The sequence below is a fragment of the Dermacentor silvarum genome, chromosome 7, assembly GCF_013339745.2.
Source record: "Dermacentor silvarum isolate Dsil-2018 chromosome 7, BIME_Dsil_1.4, whole genome shotgun sequence".
Classification (NCBI taxonomy): Eukaryota; Metazoa; Arthropoda; class Arachnida; order Ixodida; family Ixodidae; genus Dermacentor; species Dermacentor silvarum.
Window position 1 is genome coordinate 54,290,254 of NC_051160.1, and position 14,306 is coordinate 54,304,559.

The window sequence follows — 14,306 nt, forward strand, 5'->3', positions numbered from 1 at the left end:
CGGAGTACCACATGAAATAAAACACGTGGAATAAGTAACACTGCAACATGTGATCTGATGTAGCAACGGATACACAGTTGGGTAATTTTTTGTGCCAGCACAGACAGACAAACAGGCTTCTGAAAGGATTGCAGTAAAAGTGGTTCCGGAAAAGTGGTTTCTACTCGTATAGTTTTTTGAACGGTTCAATGTCCTTCATAATGATCTAAATACGCTGAAGTTAAGTCGAACCTTATTTACTCAGTGTGCGAGAACATATGTCTCAATAACACAGTGTGCAATGCAGCGGCTTATAGATCAGATCAGTACCAAAACTTTACAAACTATCCAACCTTATGTCTTACAGCCCCATGCATAGCTGTAAGAAAGTATGAACGGCCTGGAGTATGTGGTCAACCCAAAGATGTCGGCGAACGGGGTAGAATTTGTGTCGGAGCAGGAGAACGCTGGTATTTTAGCCAGAACTCAAGCGTATGTAAACCATTCAAATATAGCGGCTGCGGTGGCAATGCTAACAGGTTCATAACTGAAGACGAGTGCAAGAACAGGTGCGGTAAGTTTTAATATCTTATTCAATAGTGATGGCAAAGAAAATTCCCTGTCTGCAGTCTTAATGGCGGCATATGTAACCTGCCTGTTTCTAACTGAAACGATTTCAAAGTATAAGTAAGCTTTTTTTTATAGCAACTGATATCTTTCCTAATTTAAAAGTTTCAAAAGTAGCCAAAACAACAAAATCAAAATGAAACAAAGCAGCTCAATTTGGTTCAACCAACTGCTATAATGCAATGGAATTGAGCGATGTGTTACCTGATAAAATTTACGAATGGTTCAGCGAGAATATCCCCTGCCTATAGCCGCAACCGGTCTTCATCAGCGCTTTGACACATGCCTCATAATAAGATCGTGGTCTTGGCACGTAAAAACCAAAATTTTTTTAATACCGAGAAAATCAGTAAGTGCGAAAATACACAATACATTTAAAAGATATCTGAAAGCTCAGTGGATGTATGAAGAAATTATAGGCCTAATTGCTCTCACCATGAACTTCGAATGAAAAAAAAAAAAGAACAGATTATGCTCAGACGAATAATATTCTCACGAGCAATGGCGAAGAAAAAGACGTTGTAGTGGGGCTGGGTCAGAGGCTGTCCTCTCGGACGGAAAACCTGCTGAAACCTGTGCGCTTTTTGAAGTCTTGACATGACAAGCGCTGGCCGTCTATGCTAAGTAAATACTCTCCGTAGCCTCTTTTTGCTGGAGGTTGCGGGCTCTCTTCCTCCCGGCACTGGATTTTCGGAGCGGACGCCAGGTTTCTCCCGCCTCCATGGCCGAAGACAGTACACAGTCATCGCAGTCCGCCCCCGGGTCTCTGGCAACCGTGGTCCTTTCGCATCCCTTCAACCCCGGTAGGTATTGCGGCAGGGACAGCAATGACGTCGACGATTGGTTCCTGTTGTACGAGCGCGTCCGCAAGCACCACAGTTGGGATGCGACGCTAATGCTCTCCAGCGCCATTTTCTACCTACGAGGTAGAATATGGCGCTCACATTGGCGCTCACTGGCACTCATATTAAGCCCCACACGCGTGGGGCTTAATACGCACGAAGAACTGACAAGTTGTGACCTATGCAAGAAGAAGATTCGCGCATTGTTTGGCCGATCGGCCGCGCGACAAATTACAGCCTGGCACGAGCTGGCGGCCAGAGCTCAGAAGTCCACGGAATCGTACGTCGCGTACATACATGACGTGCTAGCCTTGTGCCACGCAATTGACAAAGACATGCCAGAGGAGGAGACAGTTGGCCACGTGTTGAAAGGCATAGCTGACGATGCCTTCAACATACTCAGGTATAAGCACTGCACTACGGTTGACTCCATCATAACGGAATGCCGGTGGTTTGAACAAGCAAAAAGCAGGCGCATTACTCGATGCTTTAACAGACTCCCGAACTCAGCTCCGACCTCCGAGTGCGAAGATCCCGTGAAGCCCCTTCTGCTCTCGACGCCTTACAACTTGACCAGGATTGTTCGCCAGGAGCTCGAAGCTATGGCTCCAGTCGCTTATCAGGCACCTGCTCACGACCATTTGGCGACAATATCCCTCATTCAGGTCGCCGTCCATCAAGAAGTTGCAAATATAGGCGTCCTATTTCCACAAGCCACCAGTAACGCACCTCCGCCCATGTGCGCTTCCGGTCCTCACACTCAACACCACACCGCCCCAATTGTTGCTCTGCCACTTCCGCTCCCCGTTTCACTCCCCGCGACCAAAACCCATCTGAGTAGAGGACGCCTGACGATCGACCAATCTGTTTTTCGTGCTCTCACGTCGGCCACATTTCACGCCACTGCCACAATCGTCGGAATGACCGACGAAGCATCCCCGGTGACCGCCGCCAAGATCAGTGGCCCGTACTCTAGCACATCTCTTTTCGACGACCAACTCCCGGCCCGTGAACCTTCACCGTCTGTCTTTGCGCTCTGAATGAACCTACGCCGATATTGCCGCACAAGGACACTGGTTCAGACGATCGGCGTCACCTCAGAGTCGCTAGTCGCGCTCCTCTCAACACCGTCACTCTCCCTCTCCGCCTTACTCGGGAGGCCACCCGGGAAATTAGCCACTGCAGCTCCAGGAGGTGAGGCTGCATTGACGACAAGACCGCAAAACCTCTAATGACCCCTACTTCAAGACGCAATTTGCTCAGTGTTCTCGTCGACGGCGTGACCGTTACTGCTCATATTGATACTGGCGCTCACATATCTGTTATGAGTTCTACGCTCCGACGCCGCCTACGAAAAGTACCGATAGCTGCCGTCTCTCCTACTATGCGAGTAGCTGACGGCACCCGAACACCGGTTCTTGGTATGTGCACTGCCGGCGTTACTGTTGCCGGCCACCACACTTCAGTTCTGTTCGCTGCTCGCGACGCTTGCCCACATGATGTCATTCTTAGTATAGACTTCTTGAGCGCCTACTCTGCCCTCATCGATTGTTCTACTGGCATTTTGCGACTCGAACTGCCATTGTGTCCTGATGACGCCGCATCACGTAACATTCGCCGACGTTCCGTGGAGTTTCTACAACTACCCGCTCAAGCTGCTACCTACGTCCTTATGTCACCATTTCTGCCAGTCCCTGATGGTGACTATGTGGTCGCTCCACTCACAGATCTGATCCTCTCGCGCAACATCGCACTTCCTCATATGGTAGTGGTTGTTGCTAACAACAGAACGTTGATTCCAGTCCTCAACTTTTCTACTTCGACCCATATTCTTCCTCAAGGAATTTCACTCGCCGAACTGTCACCTCTGGAATAATGTATTGTTTCTGCATTTGCTGCTGATGCTGAGACTGTGACACAACCTGTCATACCGCCGCCAACCAAGGCACTTCTGGACAAAATTTATATCCCCCTACCTCTTACCTTCCCAACGTGAAGCAATACGAGGTGTCCTATTTTCGTACCTTGACGTATTTGATGGTGAGAACAGTCCACTAGGCCGTACACATGTCGTGGCCCACCGCATCGACACTGGAGACGCCAGCCCCCTTCACAAGCACCCTTACCGAGTATCTCACTCTGAGCGCCAAGTCATCCAAAAGGAGGTAGAGAAAACGCTTGATAAAGATGTTATAGAGCCTTCTTCTAGCTCTTGGGCATCCCCTGTAGCGCTTTTGAAAAAGAAGGACAACAGAGAGCGGTTTTGCGTCGATTATCGCCACCTCAATCGAGTAACGAAGAAGGATGTATATCCTCTCCCACGAATTGATGATGCGCTCGACTGCCTCCATGGTGTCAAATATTTCTCGTCGCTAGATCTCCGCTCGGGATACTGGCAAATTGCCGTCGACGACCGCGACCGCGAGAAGACCGCATTCATCACACCCCATGGCCTCTACCAATTTAAGGTCATACCTTTTGCGCTGTGTAATGCGCCTGCAACTTTTGAAAGCATGATGTACACTCTTCTACGCCGTCAGGAATGGTCAAACTGTCTTTGTTATCTGTACGACGTCATCGTTTTCTCGCCCAGCTTTGACAGCCACCTCTCTCGTCTTTCGGCCATTCTCGACATAATTTGCCGAGCTGGCCTCCAGCTCAATTGATCTAAGTGTACCTTTGGGCGCCGCCAGATCAAATTACTTGGACACCTAGTCCAGGCTACTGGTGTGTAACCGGTGCCGTCTGCGAGTTCCAGGTTCCACGGTCCACGAAAGAAGTGTGCAGCTTTCTTAGGTTCTGCTCCTAGTTTGGCCGCTTTGTTCTCAATATCGCGGACATTGCACAACCCCTCATGGACCTACTCAAGAAGGATGCGGCCTTTTCTTGGGGCGTGGACCAAGCGATTTCATTTGCGCCTTTGATTTCTGCCCTCACTTCACCACCTGTGCTGGCTCATTTTGACCCGGCTGCCAGAACAGAACTGCGCAGCGACGCAAACGGCCATGGCATTGGTGATATCCTCGCCCAAACACAGAACGGCGCCAACCGTGTGATAGCGTATGCTAATAGTCTTCTGTCACAGTCGGAAAAGAATTACACCATTACTGAGCGGGAGTGCCTAGCTCTCGTCTGGGCTGTCGCTAAATCCCGTCCATACCTATACGGACGGTCTTTCGTGGTCATAACAGACCACCATGCGCTCTCCTGGCTCTCAACACTTAAAGAACACACAGGGAGGCTTGGCCGTTGGGCATTACGATTACAAGAGTACACGTTCGCGGTAGTGTACAAATCTGGCAAGTTACGCAATGACGCCGACTGCCTCTCCCGCCACCCCTTCGAAACCATCCGTCTCCATTGAAACAGACCCCGACGCCTATGTCCCAGAAATAACAGACTTCATCGATGTGGCCGACGAACAACGTAGAGATCCATCGTTGCTCTCGCATATTAACCGTCTGCAATCCGGCACCCTCGAACCTTCAGTCAACATGTTCTTGCTTCAAGATAACGTTCTTTACCGCAGCAACATGCACCCTGACGGCGCAGAACTCCTGCTCGTTGTCCCGTATCATCTTTGCAGGGATGTCCTCGTCCGCTTTTATGACGCCCCCACTTACAGGCACTTAGGCGTCTCCAGAACTTATGATCGCATACGATGACGTTTTTTCTGGAAGGGCCTATATCAGGCCGTTCGCCGGTACGTAACAGTCTTCTGACCTGTGCGAGTGTCACAAGAAACCTGCGACTCAACCTGCTGGTCTCCTTCAGCCAATTGACGTTCCAACCGAGTCGTTTTATCGAGTGGGCGTGGACTTGCTCGGTCCCTTTCCAATTTCCACGAAAGGTAACAAATGAATTGCAGTCGCTACGGATTACACCACTCCATATGAAATTACTCGACTGTTACCAGCCAGCTGCAGCCAGCAGACGTAGCCGACTTCCTACTGTATGACGTCATCCTCCAACATGGTGCTGCACGTCGCGTACTTACAGATCGTGGTCGCTGCTTCCTGTCTCGTGTGGTTGACGATATACTTTGATCATGTGCTACTCATCACATCTTCACGACCTCATACCAATGGAATCACCCTCAAACCAACTGGACTCACCGAACGCCTAAACCATACACTGACCGACATGCTTTCCATGTACGTTTCCGATGACCACCACGAATGGGACGTTGCGCTTCCATTCGTCACATTTGCATACAACTCATCGCGTCATGAAACTGCCGGCTACTCACCCTTCTATTTTCTCTTTGGACGCCATCCCTTACTGCCCTTTGACACCTTGCTCCCTTCCGATCCGGCTTCCACGTCCACGACTTCCTATGCGCAAGATGCCATCGCACGTGTGCTCGTCGCGCGCACAGTAGCCCGCACTCGGGTCTCGTCATGGCACACCGCACAATAGTCCATTTACGATCATCGATACCGGAATACTGATTCTCCACCCTGCTGTCTCGTCCTTCTCTGGCTACCATCTCGTCTTGTCGGCCTCTGTGGAAAGTTAATGTCGCGGTACGTTGTGCTGCATCAGGTGACTGCTGTCACCTCTGAGATATCTCTCATGGCATCGACTGCCACACCACGAAGCCACATAGTACATGTTTCCCGCCTCAAACGTTACAACTGTGATAAGCCATTTTGACCGCTACAAGTACCGGGATGATGCTTCATCGGCCGGGGATGATGTCATGACAAATGGCGAAAACAAAGACGTTGTAGTGGGGCTGGATCAGAGGCTCTGCTGACGGACTGAAAACTTGCCGAAACCTGTGCGCTCTGTGAAGTCTTTACTAGACAAGCGCTAGCCATTTACTGTTACGTAAATACCTCCCGTAACAATATTTACTGCATGTTCAAGAAGTTAGCTATACCGGAATGCTTAATTGACAGATACAGTGGGGACGCGCACTTGGAGAGAAGGACCACTAGGCGTACAGATATGCAGGGACTCAAATTCGTAGAAAATACGTTCTATATTATCATTATTTGCAGGGTTACGAACACGTATGTACATTGCGGCAGGGTTGCTGGTGGTGGAAAAAGGATATGATTGTTAATGTGACACCTAAATGCACCCCTAAATAAATACGCGAGTACTAGCCAATACGCAGCAGCCCGTGCCACAATTGCACGTGAAGCTGGCAAAATATAATTATAAATGAATTTTGTGAAGCATTTCACCATTCACATTAATCAGTTTTTAGTCTGCAAAAATGAAGAGCTGTGGAACACAATAATTACGTCATGGATGCTTGATTACCCTGCGTGGCGAACACAATTCGAAGGACGGAACTCAATCTATCATTGATTAGACGAATAGTCATTCGTTTATTCGCCAGCTGTTTCTTTGGATGTTTCTTCATTCGTCTGCATTTTCTGAGGCCATGTAACCAAGCTCCTGAAAGCTGCGCCGAGCGGTGCTTCACAAAGCCTGTTTTTTTTTGGGCTGCCCAGATAAATGCGTTCATAATTTGTCCTTTAGTAGTGCCATTCTTGCGAAATACATGTGATGATGAATATTCTGCCAGATACCATCAACGATGGTTGTCGTGGCTAAGCGATATAATTCGCACAGCATGCATAATTTATTCGACTTCCTTTACAGTTTATTAAGTGGAGCGTGACGGTTGCATTCATTTGGCTTTGTCGCTTTTGCAGCCAAAGAAACTGCGTGCCTCTGACAACCCTTTAACAATCCACGCACAAGCACTGCATGGCGTCAGAGCGGGACGGCCACGGTGCTGAATTTATTTGTTGTGCTGACGACAGCTATCAGGACATTCAGCTATCATCGGCTATAAGCTATCATCGGCCACATTCCGATGGGGTGGAAGTTCAAAAACGCTACTATGCCGTGCATTGGGTGAAGGTTAAGGAACCTCAGGTAGCCAAAATTATTCCGGAGACCCTCACTAGGGCTTGGCTTATAATCAGATCGCGGTTTTGTCATTAAAAAAACCGCATTTAAATAATTAATAACCGCTATCGAAGGCTAGATGCTGATGTATTATACGCATGTAAATGCTTTTAAGGGCATGGCGCCATACGAATGACTTCAACGATCTCGCTATGGGAGCACTACCTGCTTTGGATTGCGACCTATAACGATCGTCGTGACAATGGCTCCTACCGATGTCCTAGGTTGCAGATCTCTTCCACTCCGCTGCCGAACGTATTCTGCACAAGTGCTGGCATCGCGCCGACATTGCATACTTGATTACTAAGTTGCCTGGCTGTGTTAAATTCCTCGCAGACTACTGCACTTTCAATCCTTTTCACGAAGTCATCGTATCGGGGCCTGATAGGCACAGCAAATTGTACTGCTGTAGCCCGGAGTGCTCCGGTACTTAAAACAAGTTCGACAGCACTGAAGTGGCTGCTATTTTGTGATGGCGTCTCCACCTTGCGTCTAATGATATAGAGCTGCTGCCTTATCCCAGGGTTATAAGACGAGTGCTGCGATACGCCTATATGATTTGGTTTCCTTTTACTAATGACGTATCTAAGGACTTCACCGCGTGCTAAAAAACTTCAAACGATAATCTCTAAAAAGTAGGAGCCACGCGATTCACCATCTGATTTTTTTTAAGAATGTTGGCATGCTAACTTTCCATAACTCAGCTAGAGCCGCTCTTCTGAAATGCTTGTTTCGTCAACTTTATGTTGAAAAAGACAGTGACAAATGCAGGATGATTGTCTCTTTTTCACGTACACCACCGACACATCGTATGCACCCTCAAGCACTTCGAAAATACGCGTAGAACTAATTTTTTATGTACTCTAATTTGTATCCTGCAGCCAGAGAATGGAACCAACGGGACCCTTCATTTTCGGACAATTATTTAAAACATTCTGCAGCATTAGTGGAGGCAGGTTTACGGGCATAGATATTGCTTTGACTAATTTTTGATAAATTTGTAGTGTACTGTGTTTTCTAAATCCTTATTTCCTGCCTGCGTTCGCAATAATGTGGTTACACACTCGTTCTGCGGCACTCGGTTTGTTTTGAGTACTATTGATATTAGAAGCGCTGTATTTTGAATTTGTATAACACTTAACTTAATCTACAATTATCGTCGTAACGTATTACTATGCAATTTAAAATATTTACCATCCCGTATACTTCTTGTTCTCGTGCCCCTACGAATTGCGCGTTCGGTTGCCAGAAAAGGGAATGTGTATGTGTGCATGCAAAACATAGAGAAGTGCTTCTAGTATTGAAAGCAGTACACCTAAACAAAATCAGCACAGGTACTGATTTGCCCACGTATTGGGTTGTTTGTGTAGTGATGCACATGGAGAAAGGGGATTAAAGCAGCATTTTTATTGTGTAAGCTCTTCTACTACGGCATCCTTCAGGTGCACCGAGCTGGGTATATTTACCGCCTTCCGATGCGTATATCAGAAGCGCCCTTTTTTCACGTAATAATTTGGTCCCCCAACAAATATACTTAACGAGTCTTAATTGTACAAGGAAAAGCTGGGCAAATATTACATTCAATTAATTTTAATCAGCAGTTTCATTAGTTATAAATGTTTAATAAACGTTCAGTATCCATGTGCACATGGAGACAAAGAATACCACTGTCTAGAGTTGGCTCAACTCATGGGGAAACTACTTAAGATATTACATTCTTATTTTGTAGGTAAACACGGCAAGGGAAAGGACAAAAATTTATCCCGATTGTGCTACTCGCGTCCTGAACAAGGTCGGTGTAAGGCAGCTTTTACTCGGGTGTATTGGCGGAACGGACGCTGTGTAGAATACACGGGATGCTACAGAGGCGGTTTTGATACAATTAGGAAGTGCAAGAAAGCATGCGGTAAGTACGAACACTCGTTGTGCTCACCTCCTTTGAAATTACCTACGCGCACCTTCGCAGCATAAGTTTATTATTTGGCAAACAAACAAATTACTGACACAATGAACTCGTACCCACGATGGTTACTTTACAACACGTAAAAGCGATACAGTATACAGATTAAGAAGCAGCAAAAATGCAGTAGTACTGTGGGCAATATGAAGCACTAGCAGCTTTTGAAGACAGACTTTTCTTCTTCAAATTGCAGGCTACTTAAAACATTTTTTTTTATCAGACGAGGTAACAACATTATTTCGGCAGTGTTTTTCTTTTGTCCGACCAAGTGAAATTTGTTTTTCTGCCACATCGGGTCTCCAATTATCACTCTACTGACGTTGTCAAGAAGTTGTGGGACTCGCATCACACGTTTGGATCTATCTGATCCACGTCTGACCCTTACTAGGCTTGTATTGCAACTATGCGCAGACTAAGACGGCGCTATTGTATTGTATGAATGATATTTTCCTCAGTTTGTTTTCTTTTGTCTTTCCTATATTTTTTCATAACCCCTTTCCCTTTCCCCAGTATGGGTGGCAAACTGCAGATAACCCCTTGTTAGCCTCCCTGCCATTCCTTTGGTTTTATCCCTGTCTCTCTCTCCATGCATACATACATACATACATACATACATACATACATACATACATACATACATACATACATTACATACATACATACATACATACATACATACATACATACATACATACATACATACATACATACATACATACATACATACATACATACATACATACATACATACATACATACATACATACATACATGCATTACACGGGTGTTTTCGCATTTCACCCCCATCGAAATGCGTGTACTTAGATTTAGGTGCACGTTAAAGAACCCCAGGTGGTCCGAATTTCCGGAGTCCCCCACTACGGCGTGCCTCATAATCAGATCGGGGTTTTGGCACGTAAAACCCAATAATTTAATTTAATTTTAATTACATGCATTGCACTGATAATGTCACACAAAAGATGTCAGCCTTGGACATCAAAGTAGCTAAACGAGTGGTACTCTATAGCACAAGGAAGTAAGCAAGCATAATCTGTCCATAGCCATGCTTGGCAGACAGTGCCCATGCCATAGGCTCGGGTTCCGGGACTTTTTCGCCTACTAGCCACTACTTTGATTTGGCAAACGACCGTGGGACTTTGAAGACTATCTGGCTCAACAGCGCATGTCACCACCTACCGGGAGCCAATGGCGCTCACCGTCACCGCAGCCATTTTTACGACCGTTCCAGCGATATTTGCTCACGATCGCCAAACTGCTGGCGGTAGACGCGCTGAAGACCTCTGATCAACGCGAACAAGGAAGGCTTCCGATCCTACGTCAACTACTAGTGACCGGAAGGGGCGGCTTTCCCTCGACATACTAGTGGTGATCGAAGGTTACGTGGTTAGCGCTTTAGCGGTTGCCGGAGCAGCCTTTTCTATCTTAAACGTGAAAATGGCAACGCTTCTACAGAAATTAATCACATCGTGATTAAATGGCTCGCAGACTCAACCTGGCTGGTGGCCACGTCGTAACTCCACTGGGCACCTGCACGACAAGAGTTGGGATTCGAGGATTGACGCTAGCAGCGAGCTGCCCTCTCCTCGCCGCTAACACACCCTCGGTCGTTGCCTCCTCCACACGCCTTACCCTCTATCTCCCCTTTAGAATAACCGTACCTATGCACTGTGCCGAGGAGAGTATATGTACCCTTAAAAAAGACAAGTCCACTTGTCGAAACGTTGGCTCCTGCTTTAACTTTCTTCTTGTTTTGCTCATCGTCTTGAATTTCCATCTCCCGCTTGCTCTGTTTTTCCCAGAAAATGGGCAAACGTGATAAGGAAGTTGAATGTCAGGATGGGGTTCCGTGTGCGTCGTTTTTCCGTTCACCGCAGAACGTACAGAATGTCTGCAAAACGGAGAAGCCCTCGCGACGCAAGTGCACTTGCATATCGGCGAGTGTGCTTTCTCTTTACTTTCCTAAGCACTGCAAAATTTTCGATCTACTTACCTTCTTTCTCAGGGTATAGTCCTAACTTGTTTTTAATACATGAGGTATGAGACTGCTAGGCCGGTTATGGGTTCGAGGATTAGTTACGAGTCTTCGGAACTGAAAAATTGGCGCGCCGCCAACGCCGGCGCCACGAGACAGTGCTGTAACCAGTTTTATTCGCGGCCGCAGCCGCTAAGTACTAACAGCTGCCTTTAACCGTACGCCAGCTTTATCGCAATGAATGCAGTTGGGAATAGTCATTGCTTTTTTTTCCGAACATCGCTTCCAATGAGACACTGTCACAGGTGTCCTTACACGGTGACAGCTCACGGTGTCCTCACAGTAGAGCCTACACCCTGGTGGGGGAGAGAATTCATAGCCATACCTAAATGCCATTTGCTTGTTCATAACACTGCGGTTCACTATATCTTGGCCTGCTTGTATGACAGAAAAAGTTTCTTTTATCTAACCGGGGAATTGGTTTAAAATCGAAAACAGCCTAATCGAGCAAATACATATGCGCTTCCTAAGATTGTGAGTTCAGGATATCACCGTAAACGCACTGCTGCTCATTGACAGAGCCGAACAGAGAGAACCAAAACATAAATAAACGGGAAAGGAAACCGCAGAAGGCAAGTGCATAAGTGATGCAATAGCAGGTTGCACGGTGAAGCTCTGACAGCGTTTTGAGTACCCAGCACGTATACGCATTGTTTTTCTTCACAGTCAGTGCGCTGCTGTATGTTGTTCAGATGCAGAGTGCATGAGAATCCTAATAACTCTTTATTTCTTGCGCTTGGCAATGTGTTTAATGAACTTTGCTGAATTTCCCTACATTTCACGTGAACAAATGTTATCAATCAATACGTTATCTGTATGCCTATACGAACGTGCGGATCGTATCTTATACACCAGTAGTAAGCAGAGTCTTTAGTTAATTACTTTCTGTGCTATTTGTCTGTGGTACGTGATGATACATTTCTACCTATATTGCGCCTGCTCCCTTCTGCAACGCCTTATTCTCTTCGAAAGTTATAAAACAATAAATCTACTAAAGACATTTTCCTTATTTCAGGGTCAGCGACAAGGCCTAACAGACCAGGCTCTGGAATCCGCCCTAGGCAAGGTATCTAAAGAGGGAGAATGTCTCATGCGTTGGCAGTTGACAGTAATAAAGTGACGCAATTCTTGTTCCAACAGCAAAACATTTGAATAGGTTTTGCGATGATAGCGTGAGTGGAGCCGTATAGAGCCGTACAGCCGTGGTGCCGATGGTCCCGAGGAGGGGCAGGCGGATGGGTGAACCGGCCGGGAAAGCCCCGCTAGCGTGTTCTTCGGCGTGAAAACGTGCACCCGGCGCTGTTCTTTCTCCGCGACGCTGGGACCGATTGTTGCGCCGCTACCGGCCTATGCCAGTTCTACTATTTACAAGTATATGTAATTCGCCATATGGGACTTATAATTTAGTGGCTCGAGATTCTACGAAACTGTGGGCGCCGGCTCCGAAGTGAGTGCAGACGTGGGGAAAAGCGTGCAAAAAATACTGCAATATGAGGTGCGCTTTAGTACTGGGCAACTAATCTGATGACGGTGTTCTACGTCGCTATTGACTTTTAGCAATTTAAATATAGCTTTAAACAGCGCTTCATATTTCTGCTAAAAATTTTGAATACCAGGGCAACCTAAGTAATGGTGCCCTCATGTTTATCATTTGGCTGGTCAAATTAGTAGCCTCTTGATAATGATAATCTAGTAGCTGCAACAGTACAATTTGATAAAAAAATAAGAAAAAGAAGGGAATGCCACATGGCACTGGCTCGCAACTGGAGTTTATAGCAGAGAAACGAACGTGATATAAAGAATAATAGTCGCATCGTCTGGACACCATAACCATACGCCGATGATTACTATGAAAAACCGAATTCAAGGTTAAAATGTAAAGCTCCGAAAGTGCACCAAATGAAAGATAAAAAAAAGAAATGGACAAAAATAGGAAACAGCTGCAGTAGAATACTAAAAACAGAAATATCACAGTAATAAAATTATAAACATCCAACAGGTGTATCCCTACGCACCAAGTCCATCAGCCAAGATGTTATCAAACAACTTCGCTTTCTGGCAGCCATATGAACAGCTAACACAATCTCAGCCCATTCCTTATTAGTAGGGCTCCTTTATTTTAACGCGAGATGGTTTCATGAGGTTTAAACAGCTTACTGGGGAGAGCGGAGGTGCGAAGCAAAATAAAAACAATACGACGAGACAAACAACAATTGCACCCATGTGGTCCAGTTGTTCCCTTGCTTTGCGTTACCGCTCTCCTCAGTAAAGATGAAATTTAAACTAGTCCAAACAGCTGTCATTCTAAGTTTAAACAGTACAGTTGAGCTATTAAAGTTTACACATCCCCCGCAGCCACAAAAAATGTACGGAAAGGGGCGAATGCGTAAAGCATTGGCCAGTGTGGCTTATATACTGAAAATCGTATGCCGAAAAATAAAGCAAAAATAAGGCACAACATTTCGCGTGCACCGAGTTAACAATATGCCATGTTTTATGTTGCATTCCCCTTGCATCTGGACACCTCTTTTTAAACACCGTGCCCGTGTACCGCTTCCAAAATTCCGCGAAGCTTAACATTAGCTAAAAACATGCCATTGGCTTGGAACTTTGACGCCATCTCTGTCGAGCTTTTCGAAAATGAATAGAAATACAGACAGGATCAAGGCAACGCTTTACGTGCCTCTATTTTCTGTGCAGGTTACGATTTAATTTTTGTAAAGAACCTGTCATAATTCAATGAAAAAAAACTACTGTGATACTGACCTGATTAGTTACGCTCTGCTGCATAAATGCAGGAAAACTCTTTATGGGTGCGACTCTATAAAACTGACGTAAATCTGCACTATAGCTTTGCATTACACTTCAGAAGCACTGCAGCAGAAAACTTCATGGGACAAGACACAAGGAGACT

At 46.2% G+C, this 14,306-nt stretch overlaps 1 protein-coding gene across 1 annotated transcript in view; it reads left to right on the plus strand.

The window, feature by feature from the left end:
* Nucleotides 1-12,556, plus strand: part of LOC119459522 (boophilin-G2-like) — a 34,674-nt gene extending 22,118 nt beyond the window's left edge. Inside the window, exons 3-5 of the mRNA XM_037721252.2 lie at nucleotides 347-553; nucleotides 9,109-9,285; nucleotides 12,408-12,556. Of these exons, the coding sequence (XP_037577180.2) occupies nucleotides 347-553; nucleotides 9,109-9,285; nucleotides 12,408-12,466 (443 nt within the window). The 3' untranslated portion in view covers nucleotides 12,467-12,556. The remainder of the gene's footprint in view (nucleotides 1-346; nucleotides 554-9,108; nucleotides 9,286-12,407) is intronic.
* Nucleotides 12,557-14,306: the final 1,750 nt, after the last annotated feature.